The 27368-nt window shown below is 47.0% G+C and overlaps 1 protein-coding gene across 5 annotated transcripts in view; it reads right to left on the bottom strand.

Moving 5' to 3' along the window:
• iqub (IQ motif and ubiquitin domain containing) overlaps positions 1-27368 on the bottom strand; it is a 101163-nt gene that overhangs the window by 57253 nt on the left and 16542 nt on the right. For 2 of the 5 annotated variants that reach the window (XM_072484467.1, XM_072484472.1), the window contains exons 3-9: positions 24034-24162; positions 21834-21968; positions 17427-17546; positions 9396-9482; positions 5002-5142; positions 3402-3536; positions 1172-1306 (exon numbers count right to left, since the gene is read on the bottom strand). In XM_072484467.1, coding sequence (XP_072340568.1) covers positions 1172-1306; positions 3402-3536; positions 5002-5142; positions 9396-9482; positions 17427-17546; positions 21834-21968; positions 24034-24162 — 882 coding nt within the window. The remainder of the gene's footprint in view (positions 1-1171; positions 1307-3401; positions 3537-5001; positions 5143-9395; positions 9483-17426; positions 17547-21833; positions 21969-24033; positions 24163-27368) is intronic. The other 3 variants (XM_072484469.1, XM_072484470.1, XM_072484471.1) reach the window with 3 other exon arrangements.

Below are 27368 nucleotides of genomic sequence, written 5' to 3'. Positions count from 1 at the left end.
ACGTGTGTGAAAGATATAACACTCAAAAGTTTCATTTTTCTTCGGTGAGCAATGTCGATCAAAGTATTTTATTACTTCATCGAAGCTCTTGCTATTCACTTCGCTGCTGAACACAAAGGTATTATAAATTTTGAAGGCTTGAGGATCTGCTACTCTGAGCAGCAAAGCAATACACCTCTCATCAGGCTGTGCCTACAGGCCAAGGGCTGCAACATAGAGTTAGAATGGCTGCTTAAAACCACGCTAATTCTCATCTACGTTATCAGTGACTTGAAGCTGGTGAGGTGCCTTCAGGCCTTCAATCTCCAACTTCACAGTCTTTCCGCGTTTGGGTTCCAGTTGCCCTGTAGTTTACCAGGTAGGTGGAAGAATTCTTTCTTTCTTCAGTCTGTTTCATCCCACCTTCTCTGTAGTTTTCTTCAATTGTTCTACACTCTTGGTACCATGTTATGTTCTGTGTTGTGGCCGTGGTAAAGATGCACACGGAACATCTAGTTCTTTGACTAGTAAGATAGTTTATTAACAAAATTAACACATGTAAAGATAACTAACAAACTAACAAAACTAACATATTACAAACAGTAACAAATAAGTGAATTCTCCTGGAACTACGTCTAATGCGACTGTCCACTAGTACGGCTTACTGCCAACTCCCGATCTGTGGAGTCACATGATGGATTACCTTCCCCCACCTGATGGTCGGAGGTCGTACATCCAACTATATACATTGCTACGCATATGCATATCACCACAGGTGCATAAAGAGTTTGGTTCTTGAATTGATAAAAGGCATTAAGAAAATTAAAGATTAACCTGTAGGTCAATAATGAGAGAGCATGTAATCACAGAAATAACTAAATGGAAGGTTAAGAAAATCAGATGCTTGGATTGTGGAATCTTCTGCCACAAACTGCTGTTCCAGCAGAGTCCATGAGTACTTTCAAAAAGAAAGTTGTTTGAAATAGTATAGTACTAAGGATACTAGTTGAGCAAGTCGTGGTGGGCTTAGAGGTGGTTCATGCCAATAAAACATTGGCCCAAAACTGATGGGGCAAAATGACCAATTGGTATGCTGGAACATTCCATGACCTATAATGATACAGTTGATAGCAATTCAGTAAACGCACATATTGTTTCTTTCGCTCAATTTCTTTAATTGCTTCAGGCTTACCGTCACATGTTATTTGCAGTACACGTGCTGGTACTTTCAATTCTTTTCCAAATTGTTCCTTCAGCTTCCCTGCCGTGAGGCAGATGGGAAGTGCCACGGTCATGACATCACCAGTAGGAAGCAGGGCAACTTTAACTAAAGTACAAAACACAAAACATTAATTTGAACACCTAAAAAAATATATTCGTGTTTTATTGAATTACAATTTGAGTAATTTACTTACAGTCGTTACTTATAATAATAATAATCGCTTATTGTCATGAGTAGGCTTCAATGAAGTTACTGTGAAAAGCCCCTAGTCGCCACATTCCGGCGCCTGTTCGGGGAGGCCGGTACGGGAATTGAACCCGTGCTCTGGCATTGTTCTGGCAGTGATTTAGCCCACTGTGCTAAACCAGCCCCTTTGGCGCGATTTAATGGAAAAGAAACAGAGTCCTGATGTGGTCGCCTTTACTGGGATGCTTCCCAGCGCTTGCAGCACTGAGATTGACCTCGCTATTAAATGAGACTCTGCTTCTTTTTTGGGCCCCGCCGAGGAACGCCCCACTGAGGCCGCACTTAAAACTAATTCCTGCACTAACGAGCTCAGCTCGCCAGTGCAGAAAGAGATCGAGGTGGCTATTTAAAAAGGGACCCTCCAAGCGGCCTCGGGGCCCCCCAATGCCCCAACGTACGAAATAGGGGGTCCCTGAGCTCCTCACACCCCAACTCATAAGGACAGAGCACCGCAAGCCCCGATCCCTGGCACGGGTAAGATACCACATGGGCACCTTGGCACTGGAAGGGGCGCTGCCAGGGTGCTCGGATAGCACTGCCGGGGTGTCAGGCTGGCAGTGCTGTGGTGCCCAAGTGGCATCGGGAGTGCCAGGATATCACCCTGCCTAGAGCACAACCACCCGACCGGGGTCTCCAAGGCGAGGCCGTTAGGTCCCGCACCTTGGGTAACTCCGGCAGAGACATATTCAAGTGAGGCTAACTACTCACTTGAATATGGAACTCTGGACCCCACTCATTGTGGGTATGATCCAAATCGTGATGCCTCACAAGGTCGTTAGATCTCGCAAGGCACAATGAGCATTGTAAATCTCGGGAGAGGCCTCGCAAAAGATTTAACGACCTCTTTGCATCCCGAGTCGGGTGCGATAAGGCCAGTAAATCACACCCATTATAAGCAGTTGATGGTTAATAAAACAAGTATACCAACACTCCCTCCAAAGATTTGCATATTTAAGTAAAAATGCTTTGTATGGGGATATTTTCCATGTTCCCACAGCATGTTTCTCCATGGCAGGAGGGGATCTCCTGGTCACACCGCTGTCAATGGGATTTCCCATTGAATCCACCCCCCGCTACTGGGAAACCTGCGGTGGGGGTTCGCCATTGGCAGAGCCAAAAGATACCGCTGGTGAGAACAGCCAGAAAATCCCCCTTTAACTGGAAGGGCTCATTTGCAGAATCGAAAATTCTTCTCTCTCTATACGATTTTGATCATTGCTTAATCAGCTTTCTGATGTACAGAAATAAACAACTTATGAATATTTAGTAGTTTTATGCAAATTCTAAATGTTGACAAATTTTTCAACCATTATATACCATCCAGCAGCCAAACATTATACTGGTTAAAATAGTGAAATACTTCTTTTAAATATTTTTATTGGAGTTTTTCATTTATGACAAGTCTAATCATCATGCCATTCACTTGTAGAGTTGCATTAATCATAACTGAGTTTATAAATAATTTGCACCCTTGTATTATACATGTGGTTGAAAATTAGCGTTATCAGACAAAAACAGAGCGAAAGAAAAGAAATACAACAAAAGAGAAAAGTGGTCTACTTACATTGCCGTGACCAGCATAGTTTGGATATGGTCAGAGCTGCCCTTTGCCTGAGGCAGTGGACACTTAGCGAGTACCATACCCAAGGATGGAACGAGGCCGGAGATGCGCTCTGGCATGGCGGTTACGCCCTTTGTACTGCAGCATTGTTGTGCTGCCGCACATGGGCCCCCATGTCCCTCAGTGCGTTATGCAGCTTTTTCCTTCTCTTCGCTGTGGTGTGGGTGTTCCTTCCCCCCACTCCCGCCCCCTATTTTCCCTCTCAGATTGTTTCTCCCTTAAAATAGTGAAATACAATTATAACTCTTACTGTAAGATCAGTTGATTATGTAAAACACATACACTGGATCACACAAATATTTTTCTGATGTTTCGCCGTTTGGCAGTCATTACCTGTGGCTGTACTACTTGCAATATCTGGTGATGGGCTCTTTGGTGGTGCAGGATATGACTGCAGAACTGATCTCTTTTTTAAGTCTCTTTCAGCAGCAGATGGTACAGTTTGATAAACCAAGCAATCAGAAGTTCCTAAACAGCAGTAGGGAGAAAGTTTTAAAATAATGTAATATTTAAAAGATATGAAGAAACACGCAGTTGGTGCAACACAGCAAGATGGGCTCCTTTGATTTATATCCTATAAGTTTGTACGTTCTGGAGACTGGTGGAAATGCATTGTTTACAATGATCAATTCATACATGTCTCCTTTCAAATCTTAACTGACTGAAGTGAGTACAAGAGCAAACTCCATTTTATTTGTAACTTTCTTCTTAATTTTCTCCTCTGCTGTTTTTGTGAAATATTTTTATTCGCTGTAGTTGACTCCTTGCTGGGTTCTAGGCATACTAGTCACCAGACTCAAGTTTTGGCACATGTGTCTTGATTAAAACTTTCAGTATGCTATTTGACCATGGGAGAGAACATGGCTGTGTCTTATACTAACCTCGCCAGATTTTTACACTGTGATCATTGGAAGCCCCAACAGAAGTAGGCAGCCTGGCTGAATTTCCCTATTCTTAACTCAGGGTTCTAAGGACAATTGTAGTTCTTCCACCATTGGCCGGCCTGAGATAATTAAATCAGGGAAGTCCTGGGGAGCAAGCCTGGCCCCTCTGGTTTGCAAAGATCAGCTGTTCATTAGACCAGTAAAGGTGGCACATTTATTTTGCACTCCTAACGTTAAAAACAATCAAAATTTTACTTGATTAGGAGCAACTACCAAAAACATGTTGAGGTTTAATAGCTACTTCATACTTTGTGCTGAAGTGGACACACACAAATCGTTACCAGATGCCAAAGTGGCCAGTTCTGATGCATTATTCAACCTCTGCCCCCACTTGCACTGTACATAAAACCTGGCTGCAAGTTTCCCAATAAAAACAGAACAAGCTTTCAAAAATCAGGTGTTTTGACAAGCCATCTCACACATACTTATCTACTAATGGCTGACTCTAAAGTGTGGGTGGGCTGAGTGTACATTGGTGAATGTAATGTAATTGGCCGAAGTTACATCATCTTCACAAATTTCATGCACTTTTAAACAGCCATATCCTGTGATTCAAAATGGACAGATTAAAAGTTCCCTCCCAGGGCTAGAGCCTTGGTGATTTCTAACTAATGTGGCAATTTGCAGTCTAACAAAAGTGAGCACTTCAAAATCAGCATGAATAAAGCAGGGCTGACATTCATTTTTTTAAAACTAATCGGCATGTGTCAAGCTGCAGCATGTGGAGCAGGAGGAAACTGGTTTACACCCAGGAGCCGATTGCAGAAGTGAACAAAAAAACAATTAGTTTGATAATTCTACTCTCTGGCATTGCCAACTATCTGAGTGTAGGGTAGAGTTGGGAACAGGTTGCCTGTTCACTACATTCACTAGAAAATGGTGTGTGTTAGCTAGTTTTAAAAATAACTTGAAACATGGTGATAAAGATAATTAATGAGCAAAATAATTTTGAATTGATGTGCTGTAAATTAAAATACTTTGGTTATTACCTGTACCTACTGATTTGGAAACTGTTTTCTCAAGCTTTACTGATTCACTTTTACCATGCCGTGCTTCAATATCAGCTATATGTGCTTCTAGTTTCTCTCTCAATTCTTCGCAAGTCAGTGAAGGTTCGGTTACCAGGTCTTCTGCAGGGTAAAATAGATGAGAATATAATGTGATATGGTTTTAATGAAAACTAACAAAAGGAAGGCAAAGCCAATAGCTAATGATGTAATTTTAGGAACATGGACAATACAGGAAATCAAAGCAATCCAGTGTGTTCATCCAAAGAGGTGGGTTCAAAGAGATATAAAGATTTAAAAAGACCAAAGTCCATCCATATGGGTCAGTGCGTATGTAGTGCACTCCATTCGTCTGCATGAAATTCCTGAACTCCACATGAGTAAACAGTGTTCCGTTGTAAGAGACCAGTACCTCCGGGATGCCATGCTTGCTAAAAGAGAGCTTTTTGAGTGTTGCTTTCGAGGTCATTGACGACATCCTGTGGATATCCAATCATCTGAAGTGAGCGTCAATGAGGAGGAGGAACATGGACCCCTGAAAAAGTCAAGCAAAATCAGCATGAAGACGTACTCACGGCTGACCCGACCACTCCCAGGGATGAAGTGGTGCCGCCAGATGGGAGCGTCTCCTGCTCCTGGCACACTTTGCAATTTTGGGTGAGCTGCGTCCAACCCTGGCCACCATACACAACTTTAGGCGAGCATCTTCATCTTAGGCACTTCGGGCTGCCATTATGGGAGGTCAGAAAGATGGGGCCTGGCCCCTTGTGCAAGACCACCACGCGCATCCCCTAAAGGAGTACACCATCCTCTACAATGAACTCAGCGATCTTCAAGGTAAAAGCTTTCAGCTCATTGGGAAGGGCTCGATGCTTGGCCCATGTAACACGATATAACAAACCTTGGACAACAGCGGGCCAGTCTTCATCCCGTATGTATTTGGGCCACCCTGACCAGAACCATATCCATAAAATGCATAGTAGCAATGACCTCGGCAGTTCTGGGGGGTGGCATCGGATGTCTATCGGCAGCAGGAGCATACTCAATACGTCAGTGTTCACAATCTGTGTCCCAGTCCGATGTTCCAGAACATATTTCTACCCGCTAATAAAAGGGCCCATCATTGAATTCTGGCCGCCACTATAGGTTTGAATAGCCCCAAAAGCGGCTTGTGATTAGTCAATACCGTGACCCATAGATATACTGATGGAACTTCTTTCTGGCAAAGACCACTGCCAGACCCTCCTTCTCTATCTGAGCTCAATGCGCTCAGCCAAGGCCAGTGTTCTTGAGATGAAACCGATCAGACCCTCCTTACCATCACTCATCCAATGAGACAACAGGTTGCAAATGTCATATGGCAAAGTGTCGCAGGTGACCAAGAGCGGTTCGCGGGATCAAAGTGGGTCAGCAACTGAGAAGAAGTGAAGTATGCTGCCTTTTAACCTCAGTGAATGCCACTTCCGGCGGAGCTCTCCATGCTCACCCCTGGTTCTTTTTACAGGGGAGCCAACATAGTTGGAAGACACAGGATAAAATTCCCATAGTAATTGAGGGGCCCCAGGAATGAAAGGAACTTTTTCGCGCTTCCCCACGTAAGGTCTGTTCGATGGCTTGCACCTTGTCTTCAACTGATTGGAAGCCTTCACGGTCTTCATGATAACCCAGTGAGGTCACTTCTTAGGTGTGAAAAATGCATTTTCCTCTGCGGAGGCGAACACCTGACGCCACAAAGCGACCGAGCACCTCACCCAGGTTATTCAGGTGCTCCCGCTCAGTCATTCCCATGACTAAGATGTCATCCAGATAGGTCACTACACGCGGCAATCCCTGCAGAATATTTTTTTTCTTTTTTAAATTTTAGAGTACCCAATTAATTTTTTCCAATTTAAGGGACAATTTAGCGTGGCCAATCCACCTAGCCTTACATCTTTGGGTTGTGGGGGCGAAACCCACACGAACACGGGGAGAATGTGCAAATTCCTCACGGACAGTGACCCAGAGCCGGGATCGAACCTGGGACCTCAGTGCCGTGAGGCAACTGGACTAACCCACTGCGCCACCGTGCTGCTTTGCTGCAGAACATTTTCCATCAGGCACTGGAAAATGGCTCAGGCCGACGAAACACCAAAAGGTAACTTTGCACACTCGTACAGCCACCTAAGTGTGTGCACCGTCACTTCCCAACAAGACTTCAACTGGAGGTATGCGTGGCTCATGACATGCTTGGTGAATGAGTGACACCCGCCCCCCCCACCGGCCAATTTAGCTTATAAACTTAATCCACGGCATCGGATACCAGTCCAGCTGGGACGCCGTCAATTTCTAATCGTCGCAGAGGCGAACCAGCCATTGGGCTTCATGAAGGAGAAGACTGGCACCACCTAGTCCGCAAACCTCATTGGCCAGATGATCCCTAGACGATCAAGCTGACCGGGTTCCGCCGCAGTAGCGTGTAGGAAACTAGGCGAGCACGAAAACATCTCGGTTGTGCCATAGGGTCTACGAGGATCTTTGCAATGGCACCGCAGATTGTCCCCAACCCAGTCTGGAAAACCTCTGGTTACTTTGCCAACGTCACTGGGGCCTCCCAAACCCATTTGGAAACCTTCTGCCCATCAATATGGAGGCGTTGCAGCTAGTTGTGGACCTCCAAATAGTGGCCATCACCATGCATCACGATCGGGGCAAATAAGAGGACTGCTGCCCATAGACTACCGGGGTCACTAATGGAAGAAGCTGTACTCCTATCCTGAGCCTCTCAAAAGTGCACTTTCCAACAATTGAGATGGTGGCACCTATGTCTAACTCCATTATGGGTGGCCATTGACCCGAACCGTGACCATAATGGGGGCTACACAATGCAGTTCAACTGCATTCGTCTGCAGGCTCTTCCACAAAAAAAGGTGCGGGTCCGGAGCAGCGGATGGACGAACCATCCCACAGTCACCACTCCTTGTAGCTCTCCGACCATTCGTCCCACAACGCCCGGGTCTTCCTCTTGTGAATTGCTTGTGAGCAAAGATGGCTACTCACCTCCTCGGCTCCCCACAGAAGCCCTTCCATCAGGTTCACATTTTTGAAAAGGTGTACTAATATGCGCCAGGGTGACCATTTGCTGGGGAGGCCAATGAATCCCGGGAGGCCGTTAGATATGGGGTCGCTCCCGTTAATTATATAGAAATAGGGCTTAAGTGGTGCTAATTGGTTTCTCACCACGCTACGGCGAGATCCCGATTTCGCTTACGGGAGCGGGCCGGTTGCATCGCAAACGGTTTGGTGTCTGGCGTAGTTCTTGTTTTCGGCCTCAAGCAAGAACGTACTGAGGCCGGAGAATCGCATCCTATAGCAAAGGAAATAGCACAATTGCTTCACAGTTCCAGGGTCCCAGGTTCGATTCTGGTTTGGGTCACTGTCTGTGGGAGTCTGCACATCCTCCCCGTGTGTGCGTGGGTTTCCTCCGGGTGCTCCGGTTTCCTCCCACAGTCCAAAGACGTGCAGGTTAGGTGGATTGGCCATGATAAATTGCCCTTAGTGTCCAAAATTGCCCTTGGTGTTGGGTGGGGTTACTGGGTTATGGGGATAGGGTGGAGGTGTTGACCTTGGGTAGGGTGCTCTTTCCAAGAGCCGGTGCAGACTCGATGGGCCGAATGGCCTCCTTCTGCACTGTAAAATCTATGATAAATGCAGTAGAAAGTCAGTCGCAGACTAAATTTTTGTAGCAGCACAGGTTAGAAATATTGAGCAGAGGGTCGGGTTTGAATAATTTATTTAGCAGACCAGCTTCCTTTTATAATAGGTTCAAAAGTATTTAATTTGGGACATTTCTGCTTCCTAGCCACTAGATGTCACTTTGCCCACTCAATGTGACTTTTATTCGAGTATTTATGGAGTTGCGGTATCTCTTTAAGAGAGTATGCAAATAGTGTACACTTTCATCACTGCAGGAAGAGATGTAAAGCACCATGTGATCAGCTGGTGCTTCTGTTGAATCCTAGATTAGATTTCCTGTAACTAGTAAATCTTCTGGGGATCAGTTATCTGAACGGCTGATTCGTGATGCGGAGTAATGCCAGCAGCGTCGGTTCAATTCCCGTAACGACTGAGGTTATTCATATAGACCCCGCCTTCTCAACCTTGCCCCCTCACCTGAGGTATGATGACCCTAAGGTTAAATCACCACCAGTCAGTTCTCTCTCAAAAGGGCAGAGCAGCTTATGGGATTTTGGCGACTTTCATTTCAGATACAGTCTTCAAATACAATAATGTACTTTATTGTCTGTGATTGGTGAGTTTGTGTGCAGAAAGCACATAACACATACAGTAATTAAACAACTTGAAAAAATACTTTGCCACTAATTAGTATTGTACTTTACCTTTCGATCTCTCTTTTAAGACAACAGTTGCAGGGATTTCTGCTGTACTATATTTAGTACATTCCACAACTATAATGTCTTTGTCTGCTGTCGGAATGCAATAGGAAAAAAATGTTAATTGAAAATAAATGTTGGATAAATTGCTGTTTCAATATTGTTGATTTTTATGGCCTGGATATAGCAATGTGATATGACACCATGGATAAATGGGTGAATACAGAGATAAATTGTACCCCTCACTCCCCAATATTTCTCTATCCACTGATCTTATAATCTCATTTGGCTAACCATTATTATATTACGTTGTTTAAGTAATATAAGTCGCTACTAACTGTAGACGATGTTGAAGAATGCTCGGGTCCTCGAAGTATGCTGAAAAGTATTTATTTAGTAATGACAGAACTAATAAATGAGTTTGACACTCTGCTGATGAACTCTAGCAACACAGTAAAATTGACTAGCTGTACATGTGATGGCTTGATTCAGATCTCTGCTACACTGGTGTTCTTCCTTCAGCTTCTGCTGGGATGAGGGTGAGATCTTGTGTGAGCTGTGGTTTTATAGTGGTCGTGTAATGCCCTCTAGTGGTTATGCCACAGCTGGATGTTCTGATTAACCCTTTAGTTACATGTCTGTCTACATATTATTACAGCCTTGGTAGCCAATTTGAGACCAGAGGGAAAATTAATAAGTGATCTACATTGTGCCATTCCTGTACAACCTTTAAGGGGTGGTTTTCTGGTAAATACAGCTAGAGTTGGTGAAGGCTAAAGTGAATTACTAATGCAGAAGGGAAATGTAAATCAGCAAACCAACAAAAGAAATCCACAAAAGATACCCATGGTGATCAATCCGTCAAACTTGGGCACTTCAAATAGTTTGAATAATGTTGATGACATACATTTTTGAAAAGCTGCAGGGGGGGGGGAAAGAGAGAGAGAGAGAGAGAGAGAGAGAGAGAGAGAGAGAGAGAGAGAGAGAGAGAATGGGAGGAAATAAATTTACTTGAGCCACCCGGAAAAAATGAATTAAAAAAATTGTTTTGGAATTCTGCTCTCAGAGACTTCCAACCATCTGAAACAGAGACGGATCGGGAAGTAAGTTACCCCCCATTTACTAGAAAGTGGTGTGTGTGGTGTCCAGTTCTGGAAATAAGGGGCTGGATTCTCCGTTCCTGAGACTAAGTGTTGATGCCGAAGCAGGGTTTGTGGAGTACCACGACAACAGAACCGGTGCCGTACCTGGACCAATTCAGCGACTGTTGAGGGGCTAGCACTGGCACCGCATGATTGGTGGCATAGTGGACAGTGAAGAAGGTTATCTAGGATTGCAACGGGATCTTGATCAATTGGGCCAGTGGGCTGATGAATGGCAGATGGAGTTTAATTTAGATAAGTGTGAGGTGGTGCATTTTGGTAGATCGAATCTGGGCAGGACCTACTCAGTTAATGATAGGGTGTTGTGGAGAGTAATAGAACAAAGAGATCTCGGAGTACAGGTTCATAGCTCCTTGAAAGTGGAATCACATAGTAGTGAAGAAGGCATTTGACATGCTTGGTCTCTTTGGTCAGAACATTGGATACAGGAATTGGGACATCTTGTTGAAGTTGTACAAGACATTAATAAGGCCACACCTGGAATACCGTGCACAGTTCTGTAGCATAATAGTATAGAAAGAATAGTATTATTAAACTCGAAAGAGTGCAGCAAAGATTTAGTAGGATGCTACCGAGACTTGATGGTTTGAGAGGCTGGATAGACTGGGTCTTTTTTTTCCCTGGAGCGTAGGAGGCTTGGGGGTGATCTTATCGAGGTCTATAAAATTATGAGGGGCATAGATAAGGTAGTCAAACATCTTTTCCCAAAGGTTGGTGAGTGTAAAACTATGGGCATTGTTTTAAGGTAAGAGGGAGAGATACAAAAGGGTCCAGAGGGGCAATCTTTTCACACAGAGGGTGGTGAGTGTCTGGAACGAGCTGCCAGAGGCAGTAGTAGAGGTGGATACAATTTTGTCTTTTAAAAAGCATTTAGACAGTTATATGGGAAAGATGGGTTTAGAGGGCAATTGGGATTAGCTCAGTGGTAAAAGCTGGGCAGCATGGACAAGTTGGGCTGAAGGGCCTGTTTTCATGCTGTAAACCTCTATGACTCTGACTCTATGTGGTGCAGGGTGGGGTTCAGCTGTCCTCCCGGGGGGAATGGAAGGGGTTACAGGTGTGTGAGAGGGGGGTTGGTGCCAAGGGCACAGGGCTGCCTACCCACCCTGGCCGCCCAGGGGTGAGGGTGGTGTGGAGATGGTTCTCATGAGAAATGGTGCAGGATTCGCTGGTTTTGCGATTGACACTTAGGAGTCTGACAAGCTACAGTTACACATACACACTGCACTCCCCACACACACCATCGCAGCCAACAAGATGGCAATAAGACACGCAGTCCCACGTTTCGCGGACGCCGAACTGAAGACCCTCCTGGATGCGTGGGAGAGGCGGATGACCCTGTAATCCGGCCTGGCAAGGAGGTTGCCAGCCGCTGCCATTCGTCGTGCCTGGGCGTAGTTGGTAGAGGCCGCGAGCGCCAAAGGCAACTCCGTCTGGACGGCCAACAGTGCCAGAAAAGGCTGCATGAGTCGCACTGTCTAACACTGTCGGTTTCTCTTTGTCCCTCTCCAGTAGTAGGCCGTCCATAACCACCAGGAGCAGGAGAAGACTGGAGGGGGACCGCCGGACCTGCAGCCCCTCATCATGGCAGAGCAGATAGCCCTAGATGTGGTCAGTGGCCCAGAGGGAAGGGAAGTCACTGGGGAAGGGGGGTGTTCAAAAACATGTCATGCAACATGCATCCCTTCAGCCCACATTGAAATGGATGTATTGATACCCTGGGCATATAGTGCCTCTGTGACAGCATTGATAAATCTGTGCATCGAGGTTTGTGATATCCCGAACAGGTCGCCACTCGGCCCCTGGAAGGACCCCGCCGCATAAATGTTCAGGGCGACCGTCACCTTGACGGTGACCATGATACGCACATTCCTCTTTGCATCATCTCCGAAGCTTCAATATGCACACATTATCACTTTAGGCCTTGAGCATGTTTTGAGCAATTGGGGAAGTGAGATTCCCTCAATTACGACGCAGGAGGGAAGATCGATCATTTAAAGGCTTTAATTACCAGAGAACCAGACAGCTGCCGAGAAGTGTGCTCACTGCAGGCTGCCTACTGAACGTAACCTTATATACAGTTCCCTGGGGGCGGAGCCGGAGGCAGAGTCCCCAGGGTTCCAAACCCGGTCTTAAAGGGGCCTACTCATTAAAGGTACATGTATATACAGATATCATTCATCACATTCACCCCCTGTTTTATAAAACGCATAGTCCGTCGGGGGTAAAGTGGCATTACAAGTTCAGTCTTTTGGGTGGTCTGATTGCCCATGTCGACCTTCTCAGCTCCGGTGGCGTTGCGGTGGATACGGTCGTCCTCGGTGGTGGTATATCCGGGAGCACAGTTGTCTGAGCCTTTGCCCGCCTTGGAGTGGTGGGGGTATCCGGGGTGACTAGGGTGATTGGTGCCGGCGCCGGCTGGGGGGCGCTATGGGGGGTCGCTGTCGGAGTCGACAGCTGGTGCGGGGAGGGGAGCGTCGGTAGAAAGGGGGGCGTCGGTGGGCGAGCCAGAGTGTGCCAGATCTCGCAGGAAAACGGTGTCCTGTCTGCCGTCGGGGTGCTCGACGTAGGCGTATTGAGGGTTTGCGTGTAGTAGTTGGACCCTCTCGACCAGTGGATCAGTCTTATGGCTCCTCACGTGCCTCCAGAGTAGAACTGGTCCCGGAGTCGTCAGCCAACGTGGAAGTGAGACCCCAGAGGCGGACTTCCCGGGGAAGACAAACAAACGGTTGTGAGGGGTCTCGTTCATGGCCGTACAGAGGAGCGACCTAATGGAGTGTAGGGCATTGCGTAGGACCTCCTGCCAGTAGGCGATTGGGAGACTTCTTGCCCGTAGGACTAGGAGGACAGCCTTCCAAACTGTTGCGTTCTCCCACACCACGTGCCCGCTTCCCCGCGGGTTATAGCTGGTCACTCTGCTCGAGGCGATGCCCCTGTTGAGCAGATAGCGACGCAGCTCATTGCTCATGAACAATGTACCCCGGTCGCTGTGGATATAAGCAGGGAAACCAAACAGCGTGAAGATGCTGTGCAGTGCCTTGATTACGGAGGCCAAGGTCATATCGGGGCAGGGGACAGCGAAGGGGAAGCGGAAGGGGATGACAGTGAGGAAATAACTGTTGCGGTTGGTGGACGGGAGGGGTCCTTTGAAGTCCACGATTAGTCGCTCAAAGGGCCCAGAGGCCTTTACCAGGCGAGCCTTGTCTGGTCGATAGAAGTTTGGTTTGCACTCCGCACAGATCTAGCAAGCCTTCGTCATGACCTTGACCTCCTCGGAAGAGTAAGGTAGGTTGCGGGACTTGATGAAATGGGCAAGCCGGGTGACCCCCGGGTGGCAGAGGTCATCGTGGATGGCGCTCAGGCGGTCTTTTTGCACGTTGGCGCACGTGCCGCGGGACAGGGCATCTGGGGACTCGTTGAGCTTCCCTGGACGATATGTAATATCGTACATGTAGGTGGAGAGTTCGATCCTCCACCTCAGAATTTTATCATTCTTTATTTTGCCCCGTTGTGCGTTAGTGAACATAAAGGCAACCGACCGTTGGTCGGTGACGAGAGCGAACCTCCTACCGGCTAGGTAGTGCCTCCAGTGCCGCACGGCCTCCACTATGGCTTGTGCCTCCTTCTCGACTGCAGAGTGTCGAATTTCCAAGGCGGTGAGGGTTCAGAAGAACACTACTGGTCTGCCCGCCTGGTTGAGGGTAGCAGCCAGGGTGACGTCTGATGCGTCGCTTTCTACCTGGAAGGGAATGGTTTTGTCCACCGCGGGCATTGCGGCCTTGATGATATTGGCCTTGATACGACTGAATGCCGACTGGGCCTCAGCCGTCAGGGGAAAAACCGTGGTCTTAATGAGTGGACGGGCTTTGTCCGCATATCTGGGTCCCACTGGGCATAATAGGAAAAGAGCCCCAGGCACTGTTTGAGTGCCTTGAGGCTACGGGGAAGGGGAAGTTCCTTAAGGGGGCGCATGCGGTCGGGGTCTGGGCCTAGGACCCCGTTTTCCATGACGTAGCCGAGGATGGCTAGCCGGGTTGTGTGGAACACGCATTTCTCTTTATTGTATGTCAGATTGAGGGCCCGGGCGGTCTGGAGGAACTTCCTCAGGTTTTCGTCATGGTCCTGCTGGTCATGGCCGCAGATGGTGATGTTGTCCAAGTACGGGTATGTAGCCCGTAAGCCGTACTAGTCCACCATTTGATCCATCGCCCTTTGGAAAACGGAGACTCCGTTTGTGACACCGAAATGGACCCTGAGGAAGTGGAAGAGCCGACCGGCTGCTTCGAAGGCCGTATAGGGGCGGTCGTCTGGGAGGATAGGGAGTTGATGATCGGCAGATTTTAGGTCGACCATGGAGAATACTCGATACTGGGCGATTTGGTTCACCATTTCTGCTATGTGGGGAAGTGGGTACGCATCGAGTTGCGTAAAGCGGTTTATGGTCTGACTATAGTCCACCACCATACGTTGTTTTTCTCCTGAGCGGACATTACTTGTGCCCTCCAAGGGTTGTTGCTAGCCTCTATGACGCCTTCTTTTAGTAGCCTCTGGACCTCTGACTTGATGAAAGTCATGTCTTGGGCGCTGTACCGCCGACTCCTGGTGGCGACGGGCTTACAGTCGGGAGTGAGGTTCACGAAGAGGGGGGGGGGGGTGCAACTTTTGAGTGTCGCCAGGCTACATACCGTGAGCGGAGGCAGGGGTCCGCTGAACTTCAGTGTCAGGCTTCGGTGGCTGCACTGAAAGTCCAGACCGAGCATCGGGGGGGCGCAGAGATGAGGGAGGACATAAAGTTTAAAACAAGCGTATTTGGTGCCTTGAATAGCGAGGTTCGCGACACAATAGCCCGTGATTTGGGCCGAATGAGACCCAGATGCGAGGGCGATAGTTTGGGAGGTGGGATAGGTGCGCAGGGAGCAGCGTCTTACCATGTCTGGATGTATAAAACTTTCCGTGTTCCCGGAGTCAAAAACGCAGGGGGTGTCACGGCCGTTGATTTGAACCTACATCATTGAGTTTCGCAGGTGCTTCGGCGGAGATTGATAGAGCATGATCGCTCCTAGTTGCGGGCAGAGTCCTCGGTTGAAACGGACTCGCAAAATGGCTGCCGCCGTCGGTCGCACGTTTTGGGTGTTGAAGGTGGCCGCCGCCAAGATGGCCGCCCCCATGACTCGCACGAGGCCGATGACGCATCGGAAGTAGGCGTGTCCGGCCGCCGCACGGCCGCGTTGCAGGGCCTGTGGTCCCGGGAGTTCGATTTCTGGGCCCGATGAGACTTTTGTTTTTGGCCTTTGGGCCCAGCCAGTCAGACCTTCGCGAAGTGCCCCTTCTTTCCGCATTCATTGCAGCTAGCGGAGTGGGCTGGGCAACGCTGCGCGAGTGCTGGCCTTGCCCACAGAAATAGCATTGGTGGCCCCCGGTGTGAGCGGGTCGCCGCGCGGCGCAGGCCTGTAGCGTGGCCGAGTCTGGAGGGGATCGAGAGGGGTTCGCAAGGTCCACGGAGTAAGTGCGGAGATTATGGGCCGCTTCCAGGGAAGAGGCGAGCGTTACCGTGCCTTGGAGGTCCTTCGCTCCATCTTCTAGGAGCCACTGCCGGATGTACGTGGATCGGATACCGGACACGAAAGCATCACGAATATGTAAGTTCATGTGGACTTCTGCCGTCACCTCTTTATGGTCGCAGTTCCTGACGAGCGCGGTGAGTCTCTCCCAAGTATTCATCTAGCATTTCCCCGGAGCGCTGGCGGCAAGTCAAGAGCAAATGTCTGGCGTCTACCTCGTTTGTCGGCATTACGAAACGCTTCCGTATGATTTCAACCGCCGTTTCGTACGTCATAGCTTTCTCGATCACGGAGGATAGTCGGTGGCCCACCCGGGCATGTAGTAAGCTCAGCTTGCGAGGTCCGCCAACTTCAGTCTCGGAGGAATTCAGATAGGCCTCAAAGCACCGGAGCCAGTATTTAAACATTTCAGTGGCCTCCGGCGACCGAGCGTCCAAATTGAGCTTCTCCGGCTTTAGACCGCTGTCCATCTTGATATAGTCTGGTAATTAAATTGAGATACCCTCAATTACGACGCAGGGGAGAAGATCGATAATTTAAAGGCTTTAATTACCAGAGAACCAGACAGCTGCCGAGAAGTGTGCTCACTGCACGCTGCCTACTGAACATAACCTTATATACAGTTCCCTGGGGGCGGAGCCAGAGGCGGAGGCCCCCAGGGTTCCAAACCCGGTCTTAAAGGGGCCTACGCATTAAAGGTACATGTGTATACAGATATCATTCATCACAGGATGAGCCAGTCTCAGTAGTTATCCCATACAGGATAAATATTAAAATTGTTAACTAAGCTCCTAAAAGAAGTCTCATGAATACTCAGCAGCACTTGCACAAAACTATGGCTGGAAGCTTGGGAACAGAAATAAATGCCTTATTTTGCCTGTTAAAAACATTTTTAAATATTTCAGATGCAATGAATTACATTGTCATGGACGGATGAAAGCAAACTACTTTTTAACGGACAGCGAAATCCTACAAACAGCCTGAATTGACTGACAAAATAACCTGCTTCTGGTTGCTGATGTAGTCGAGGGAAGAATGTTGGCTATGTCACTTAAAACTCACTTCTCTCAGAAAATGTAATCAAATCTTTATAACCCAACAAATCTGGCAAAATAATATGAAGGGAATGGGATACAAGAATTGACAAAAAAAGGAACATTAGTCATATATTTTATGTTTGGAACAACTGAAGAAGTTAAAATATACAGTTCTCACTGCAGGCACAATTCTTATAAATCTTGGCTAATAATTTGAACTGTAGTAAAACTGAACAACTTAAAAACATTTTGCTACCAAGTAAAATTTTACATTACCTTCTGGTTTCTCATTTGATTGATCAGGCGCAGCAGGCAAAGGGCTTTCTGAACTTTTAGTGCCTTCTCCCACACCAATTTTGCTACAGTCAAGAATAATAACTCCTTCTCTTGCCGTGTCTTTATTCGCATTCGGTGGTTTAAACAAGTTCAATAAGAAAAAAAGTCATGTGAAAATATTACTTAAAAATAAATGTTGACCAGATCTATTGCTGTCAGTATACAGTAGCTTATTATAAACCTGGTATCCATTGAAAACCGATGTGATATGCTAATGTCACAGATTAATGGGCTGATACACTGGTACACCCCAGAAATTGATGGCCAAGTCCATAATGTGGCCAAACACGTTAAGTGTGTCGACCTGCAAATCTTTCCAAACCTGACAATGGCTGGTGGTGAGAGTAGGGTAGACTCCTGGTCAGTAGCATCTTTCAAGTTATAAGCCCCAGGCAACAGACTAGCGACCTGTTCCGGGAATTACTAGCTATGGAAACAGACAAAAGTCTGCCTTAGTGCACCACCAGGTACGGGAAGAGAATTGGAATGGAAAACATGAGAGGGAATATAAAATAAGCAAGGAATCAAAGAGTTTCACAACAGAACAATGCAGTGGTGTGGGGAACTGATTGACTACATTTGCTAGTAAAGCTCCACGGAAAATTGAAAGAAACTAGAAAGATTACTTCATCATCATTATGGTGATAAATATACATCAAATAAGTATATCATTAATTGTTCAGCAACTGATTGTAGTCTTCAGTCGCATCCGGCCAATAATGTATGAGGTTGGGTATCAGTAACATCGAGCCGGCAAAGATAATTTTAGTTCATAGAATCATAGAAACCCTACAGTAGGAGGTTGTTTGGCCCATGAGGCTGCACTGACCCTCCGAAAGAGCACCCTATGCCTCCACCCTATCCCCGCAACCCAATAACCCCACCAACCTTTTGGACACTAAGGGGCAATTTAGCATGGCCAATCCACCTAGCCTGCACATCTTTGGACTATGGGAGGAAACCGGAGCAGCAGGAGGAAAGACACGCAGACATGGGAAACTCCACACAGACAGTGACCCAACCCCGGTCCCTGGCGTTGTGGGGCAGTAGTGCTAACCACTGGAAGCTGCTGCAAGTGTTAGAACCCTCCAAAATGGTTTTCATACTTCAGATTCCATTTTTAACACACACCTTGAGCACAAAAAAATTTTGGTGTAGTTTATTTGTAACTTGACAAGTGTATAGTCCTTAGGGGTAACATTTTTGTCCTGGCACTTAGGCTATGAAAGCAGGGCATTAATTAAGAATGGCTGAATGACTTAAATTTTAAACAATTGGTCAAGTATTCAACATGGTGTCCTGACTGGGTTGGGTCTCCTGCTGAGATTTTATTCAGTTGGGCAAAAACAATCTGATACAGTCATAGCCCTTCAAAGGCTGTAGCAACAATACAATAGTGAAATTATGGGCGGCACGATGGCATAGTGGTTAGCACTGCTGCCTCACGGCACCGAAGACCCTGGTTAAATCCCGGACCCGGGTTACTGCCCGTGTGGAGTTTGCACAGTCTCCCAATGTCTGCGTGGGTATGACCCCCACAACCCAAAGGATATGCAGAATAGGTGGATTGGCCATGCTAAATTGCCCCTTAATTGGAAAAAATGGGCACTCTAAATATATCTAAAAAAAAAAAATAGTGAAATTATCTCTTTTGTCAAGAAATCTTTTGAGTTTCTGGTATAAAAAATGCACTACTCACAATGAATTTGCATTTATTAACACATTTATGGAGCTGCTCTTTCATGAAGTGAAAAAAAAGGAACTTTGCCTTGTTTGCCAGAGGATGGCAATTTTGCCTCCCTCACTTATCCATAAGACCATAGATGTAGGGACAGAATTAGCCACTCAGTCCATCGGGTCTGCTCCATCATTCAATCATGGCAGATATGTTTCCCATCCCCATTCTCCTGTCTTCTCCACATAACCCATAATCCTCCTATAATTCAAATACCTATCCATCTCTGTCTTAAAGACATTCAGTGACCCAGCCTCCACAGCCCCTGTGGCAATGAGCTCCACATTTCACCATCCTCCAGCCGAAAACATTCCGCCTCATCATCCTGTTGCTAACTTTTGGTGAACTTGGCTCTGTTTATAATCTTTGCTTTCGAGTCGCCAAGTATCTTTATGATACCGCCACGAGGTTCAAGTTCGAGTAATGACCAATAACTCAATACACCGATTAGTAAGATTTAAATCAAAGCACATTTATTATACACAGTAATCGTTACTCGTGCACAAATTCTACGTCTAAGCTACTTCTACGACTAACAGGCCTGTACTTAGCTGCGGACTGGCCCACCAGGTCAGGGGAACAAACGGCCTTTCGTTCGGGTTCTGAGTCTGGGGAATTCGAAGTTGGTACAGATTGATAGCTAGGAGCGCCTATCTCGTAGCAAGCGTTGACTTAAGACTTATGATCTCTCAGCGGCCACTGGACCGGTCACAGTCAATGTTGGTTCGCGTTGCTGGGTGACCCGGTCAAGAAGAAGAGGGGGCGATTTGAACTTGGGGCTTAACTTTATAGTTCCCAGGGGCTTCCCGCCTTTCGGGGCAGACCCCATACCTGGTTCTAGGTGATTGGACTTCGTTCCAACCGCTTGGTTCGATTTCTCCAATACTGGAGCGGTTCCCTGATCGATGGGCGGTCTTGAGGTGTCCGTTAACCTCTTTTGTGTTGGCTCCTGCTGGCGCCGGGGAGTCTGGCTTAGTTTTGTTTGTCCCAAATGTTGCTATTGTTCCCGGGGATTGCTCATTAGTATGTAGATGGCTGCTACATTATTATGCTGATGGTCGCTGTATTGATGCTGTCTGGGCCTTTGCAGAGTTAAATACACAGCAAACCTGCACCTGCTGGTTTCTGCCTGCGTTGGCTGAATTTCCCTTCAGCCTTTGCCGTTCGCCATTTTAAATCGGGACTTGGCCAACTCAGGTGGCTACAATCCTCCTTTCAGTCTGAGGCAAGCCCTCGGGTTCTAGCTTCTACTACTAGTGGCTGGATAGCAAAAGTTGAAAAGTGTAAACACAAAAGACCAACTTTAACAGGGACTGAGTGCAGATGAGGAATTAATTTGCCAGTTTCAGATAATCTACCATGGTATGGCTACTCAGAATTTACCTGTACAAAGTTGATGAAGAGTTTCCTCTCAACTTGTTGCATGCTTCCTAAGGCCATGTAAAAAGCACCTTTATTGTAGCTTCTTATGCAAGTTCATTCTTCAGTAAGGTGTACTTGTTACAAATTTGAATGGGAACTATTGGTACCTAAGCACCTATACAGGTAAGCTCACAAAGGAGACTCCCATCAATACCCAGTTACATGATGCAAGTTTGTTTCTCTTGCACTCACTGGGATACAGATAGGTAATCACTTGGGCGGCACTCTATGTGTTCTTCCAGCATGTCAACGATACTTTTCTGCTTGTAGGACAAGGTGGCACAAAACAGGAGGGATAAAGCCTGCAGAAGACAATGGCCATGGAACTTTAAACCTTTTAAGTTTATTCAAAAAGGCCATTTTTGATAACTTGGGTTGGAAGAGCACAGGGTTACAGAAGCCAGCGGCTCCCCTCAAGCTCAAGGCTGGTTCCATCCTTTTCTTGTTAAACACAAGTTGCTTGTGTGTCCAAAGGCGATTTTCAAGAGCGACCAACAGGTTTGAAGCAAGTTAGCACCTATAGCCCCTTCCATCATCCACTTCACTTGGCTTGATGACTCAAACTCTGCTATTAACAAAATGGACACCTTGCATACAATAACCACAATATGTAATTTTGCCGTATAAATTGCATGAATTATTATACATTTCAAAGTTTTTAAAAACATTAATTGTGTGATGCCATAATGACTTTTCAGTGCACAGGCATAAAAATGTTGACCATGATTTGTATAAATAATTGTTGGTTGTCATAATTTATAGTATTTGTGGATGACTGAGCACTGCAAAATCATGGCATGACAAAGCTAAAAATACTTTAAAAGTTCGGAATGTATAATAATTCATGCAAAATGTAATTTTGCAGTTTGTACAATAGTATTGTGATTAATCTCTCACTTTTTACCCTCATCATTTAAGGCTTTGGTTTTGGTTTTAAATTATTTCTACTGATATTCATCTCGTCTTTAATGCTAACCACGCCCCCCCCCCAAAAAAAACAGGATTTTTAAATCATCATTAAAAACTGATTTAAAAGATTATAAAATATATCGTACTCAATACAAAGACAATATCACGTGGAATTTGTTCATTATATGTCACCAGTAATGAGAAAGATACCGAGCAACCTGGAAATTGTAAAATAATAGATATGAACACCGTGTTACATTCTCTGAAAATGTCAATATTACCTGGTTTGGTGATATCAACACGGTCTGGTGACACTGCCTCTTGTGTTGCAATGGCCTGTACTCCTGCTGTTTGGTCCCCTGTGGCTTCAACAGTTGGACCTTCTCCTGCATCATGGCCTACAGTTTCAGAATCTTCTGTTCCATGTGAATGAGAATAAGATAGAATAAATGCTGGATATTGAAAGCCATTCATCCCAAACATAATTTAATTAAATAAAACCAGATTGATCGGCACACTGAGATGTTGGGCATATTATCACAGAAATTAAGAGGATTACATACATCCCTATTGATTTGTGGGATATCTTTGTGTCTACAATGTTGACTTCTTTATTTCTATATGAACCACAAGCTGTTTCTTATATTGACCGAATTACCACACAACCAGTATATTAGTTCAAAAGACAGATTATTAACAAACACACTTGTTTTATGTGCAATGATTCACACGGCTACGCACTAAACTAAACCTAATAACTAAGATGACCTTTACTTAACTTCGGGGTGACCGGCTCTGTGCGAGATAAGGCGTGAGTCGGTTGGAAGTCTTCAGGTTTGTCTCGGTTGGGCTCGTCCTTCAGGTAGCGATTGCGGGTCCTTGAACTTGGCTAGTTGATATGCTGCAATTGGTCGCACACAGGCCGGTCCACAAGAGGCCGATCCCTAGTGCTCAGGGCTTCTTATCCTTCTTCTCTTTTGCGCTCTTTTGGGCGGTCCAAACTCCAGATCCAAAAGATCGATAGGGTTTCGATCACCCTCATTGATCCTGGCCAATTAAGGGGCGGATACCTCGGTGACTGGGTGGGTCCTAGCTGTCATTGTCCCAGGCACGTAGGCCTTTCTAAATAAGGGAAGTGGAGCCGGTTAGTCTACTACTGTTGTAGTTCCTTGATTCAAATTCTATTTTCCTGGGGTAAATGGTGATTGACTTTTAATGGGTGCAAGTTTCGGCCAGGTCTGGCTTCTTTGCACAACACACAGAGGCTGTGTCCCAGTTGACCACAATTCCCATTGTCCTTTGAAGGTGGCCATTTTAGATGGCTACAACTAGTCTCGCCATGCTGATTCCCCAATCAGCTGCATAAAGGAAGCAAGTCACCTCGTTGCTATGTAATTTGAGAGATAAGTGCTTATCCCTGTTCACCTCAACTCATACCCCTCCTTAATGGTCCTTCCCAAAACCAGCCCCTCTGTCCCTCCCTTTAACCTGCTTGGAAAGCCATTTACTTTGCAAGGAGGATCTAGGGAGGTGGGGTGGAGGACGTGGACAGTCTAACAACATCAATCAAAAAGAAACCTATCAGATAGAGGATTAGGGCACAGTGGATTGGCATGCCCATACCCAAATTGATTCCTTTGCTAGTTTTGTTGTCAGCCTCCCAACTTCTTGTCTACATAAATTTTAGTATCCTATTGCATTAAGTCCCACATACCCTACATTCCATGTCATCAATAACTGGTTCAGAATCTTCTACTCCACCAAATTAATTTGAGACAAATTAAGATACTTGCACAGTTACGGCTGTGCTCGCATCAATCTGAACCTTTTCCAGCCATATATTCCTGCCAAAACCTCTTCCTTGATGTCTCTGTCCCTTATTTCTATCAAAGGATGCTGCACTTTCAGTCAAAATATTCTTGCTCTCTAGAATTCGAACAGAATAATTTTGCTATTTTCGGTCGACCTTAAAAGGCCCCCTAAAAACCTATATCTTCAGACATGACTGAAATCTACCCCCACCTCATCTCAGATAAAAATAATTGAATGATCCAGAAAAATCAATTGACAATCGATTACAGTGATAGCTCAATTCTGTGTCATGGATTTGAGTCAACAATTCCCCACAAGCTTCTCGTGGTCCAACCCAATTGCAAGAGAGACCTACAATTTGCCAAAAATAAGGTGAACCACTCTGAGCTGCAGCTAGTTACCATGTAGTAAGTGGAAACGGTGCACTTATCCAGTATTGAATGGAGGTGATGCAAGACTCCAAAAGGACTCCAAAAGGATGCAGTCGGAAAAATGACAAAACTCTGAGAAAATATTAATGATAACCATTTCCATGGAAATGCCACATATCTGAATTAGTATGGACATATCGACCCACAATCCTTCAACTGAAATGTCACCAGTAATTTGAAAAACAAAACTTTACTAGTCCACGAGCTCTAATTTTATTCTATTAGCAAACAACAATACCTGTTGGACCGCGAGCAACATCTAGTGACACAGTCTCTTGTGATGTTTTATTTGCTGTTTCTTCATCAGTCAGAGTAGCTACAGATACAGATGATTCTTCCACATTATAACTTGCAAATTCAGAACTTCCTATTGCAGCAAATCAATTCATTTGTATCATGGTGTAGCATCAAGTATGAAAAGGAGAAAGAAAATAGGTTATCATACTTACAAGGTAGGGTGAAATGTATGACTTTGGAAATACAGTATATTTGGGAGAAAATTTGTCCATCCACTTAAGAAAAGGTTAGCATGCATATTTGGATTGTGTGTATACTGTTAGGTGAAGTGGCAGAATATATATACATATATATATATATATATATATATACACACATATAAATATAATATATATATATATCATTATCACGTGAAATTTCTGATCTCAGGATCAACTTAAAGACATTTAATATAAAAATAGGAATGCGGTTTTAGAACATGGACAGGTAGATAATTATCTCCTTGTGCTGAATTTCTACAGTTCTACAAAATTAGACTTTCTATTGTTTGAGAATTTTCATCTGACATTTCAATATCACATTTAGGGATGCCACAGTTTTTGGACTAGATATCCCTTGAGTTCATTGTCAAACGTCATTTTTGATCCTGAGTGTTCTTTTGTTCTGCACAATTTGTAGTTAAACAATTGCATGTCTCAGAGAACAAAGAATGCTTAATTTGGAACATTGGCTACTGAAACAGGACATGTGCTAAATTCTCCCCTCTCTTTAAACATGGATTTAATACAAACTCAATTGAGATGAGGCATAACCTTTGGATCCATGACTAATTTACGTAAAATAAAGATTTGGGCATGATTTAATGGGAGAAGTTCTATGTCCTTTCGGGCCTGATTTCCTGAATGCTTCCCGACAGCAGCCAATCCAGCAAGACAGCGTCCAATATTTAATGGCACTTCGGGCAGGAAATGATCCCCACGAGCTTTGCGGTGAAAATGGATGTCCTGCCAGCTGATTTGTTTGGACCGCGCGCTTAGCACCTCGCTAACATGGGGAGCTGCTCCCTCCGAACACACTGCAGTAAGTTCACAGCCATGCCACCCCGTAGACCTGCTCCACACTTCAGGGTTGCTAACCTGGTCAGGCTGCTGGATGATGTGGCGGTGAGATGGGACACCCTGGGCGGGATTCTCCGATATCGGCGCGATGTCCGCCGACCGGCGCCAAAAACGGCGCGAATCAGTCAGGCATCGCGCCGCCCCAAAGGTGCGGAAGTCTCCGCATCTTGAGAGGCCGAGCCCTCACCTTGAGGGGCTAGGCCCGCGCCGGACTGATTTCCGCCCCGCCAGCTGGCGGGAAAGGCCTTTGGTGCCCCGCCAGCTGGCGCGAAACTGACTTTGCCGGGCGGCGCATGCGCGGGAGCGTCAGCAGCCGCTCACGGCATCCTCGCACATGCGCAGTGGAGGGGGGTCTCTTCCCCCTCCGCCATAGTGGAGACCATGGCGAAGGCGGAAGGAAAAGAGTGCCCCCACGGCACAGGCCCGCCCGCGGATCGGTGGGCCCCGATTGCGGGCCAGGCTTCCGTGGGGGCACCCCCCGGGGCCCCCCCCAGGACCCCGGAGCCTGCCCGCACCACCGTGTCCCGCAGTTCCAAAGGTGGTTCAATCCATGCCGGCTGGCGTGGGTTGACAGCGGCGGGACATCGGCCCATCGCGGGCCGGAGAATCGCCGTGGGGGGGCCCGCCAACCGGCGCTGTGCGATTCCTGCCCCCGCCGAATATCCGTTGCCAGAGAATTCGGCAACCGGCGGGGGCGGGATTCACGCCAGCCCCCGGCGATTCTCCGACGCGGCGGGGGGGTCGGAGAATCCCGCCCCCTGTTCCCCAAAGAGGGTCGGAGGACCAGCCACAGGGCTGGCAATGCCGCCTGGGATGCAGTGGCAGCAGCTATCAATTTAGGCACAGAGATCAGGAGGACCTCCATCCAGTGCAGGAAGAACCCAACGAGCTCTACAGGGCTGAACAGGTAAGTTGACACCAGCACCTTGGCATCAGTCCCGCCTGCCACCACCCTAAACCCCTTACAAACAGTCGGGGGCTGCACTCCACGCCACACAAACAACCCCCCCCCCCACCAGGAATATTACTGCACCTGTGCCCCAGCACAATCTACCCCTGCGCAGGAACGGTTCCCACACATGTTACCTGCCATAGAACACCCCCCTCCGGTGCATTAAGCGTGTGGCTCACAATGCTCTTTCTTTGTCCCTGCAGAACAAGTTAGCAGATATTAAGCAGGCAAGGGCCCAAATGGGCAGCGGGGTGCCAGACATCAGAAATCTCACCCCCCTCTGGCCCTGGAGATCACGGGGTTGTCCAAGGGTAGTGCAGTCACCAACAGTGAGTTTGCCTGCACCACAGGAGGTGAGGATCCACTGCTTCTTCATCCAAATGACCTGACCCAAGTGAATTGTTCAGATGAAATGGTCCTTCCCTTTCACTGATCGCATGTCCATTTGCTCACAGGATCAACTGGAGTCGGGCCATTCGGGGTTCGAGAGCTCCGAGGGTGACACCATCGATGCATCACAGCTATCATCCCCACGCTCTGCAACCGCAGAGATGTCGGTGGGCAACACTAGTGGACAGGAGGCGGGGGGGGGGGGGGGGGTGGAGATGATGGACAAAGCCCTGTCCTATGAGGTGGGCGAGGATGAGGGCCTCCCTGGCCGAAAGGGGCATGCCGGACCTTCGCCGCCATCAACTGTCCTCCTCCCTCTGGCTGCACCCGTGGGTCTGCCCCAGGCTTGTCCTCCAGTCCCTCCTGATCCGGCCCCTCCTCAGACGACATGGCCCTCTTCCACTCCAGAACGCCACCCTGTTGCTGTGCCAGGTTGTGGAGGGCACAACAGACCATCACAAGGTGTGAGACCCTCTCAGCACCAGCACCAGAATGGTCCAGGCATTCGATCCACATTTTGAGCAGTCCGATGCACTGCTCAATGACAGCACAGATGGCAACATGTCTCTCCGACTGGCTTCCGCACTGGCGACATCAGCCAGGACCTCAGTGGGTACCCCTTACCAAGAGTCAACATGTCATCCTGGGGTGGTCCTCAAAGATTCCGGGGATCCTTGAGTGTCCCAGCATGTAGCTGTCACGCACGCTTCACATGCATGATCGAGAGGTAGTAGTCTCACACAAGTTGAACATTCAGGAAGTGGAACCCCTTCCTGTTAATGGAGGGTGCTCGCTGACTCCCCGGTGTGCGCAAGGCAACATGCATGCCATCTATTACCCCCTGAATCTGGGGCATCCCAGCGATGGCGGAGAATC

The sequence above is a fragment of the Scyliorhinus torazame genome, chromosome 19, assembly GCF_047496885.1.
Source record: "Scyliorhinus torazame isolate Kashiwa2021f chromosome 19, sScyTor2.1, whole genome shotgun sequence".
Taxonomy (NCBI): Eukaryota; Metazoa; Chordata; class Chondrichthyes; order Carcharhiniformes; family Scyliorhinidae; genus Scyliorhinus; species Scyliorhinus torazame.
Note: the sequence above shows the minus strand (reverse complement) of the source record. Positions and strands in the feature narration are given on the sequence as shown.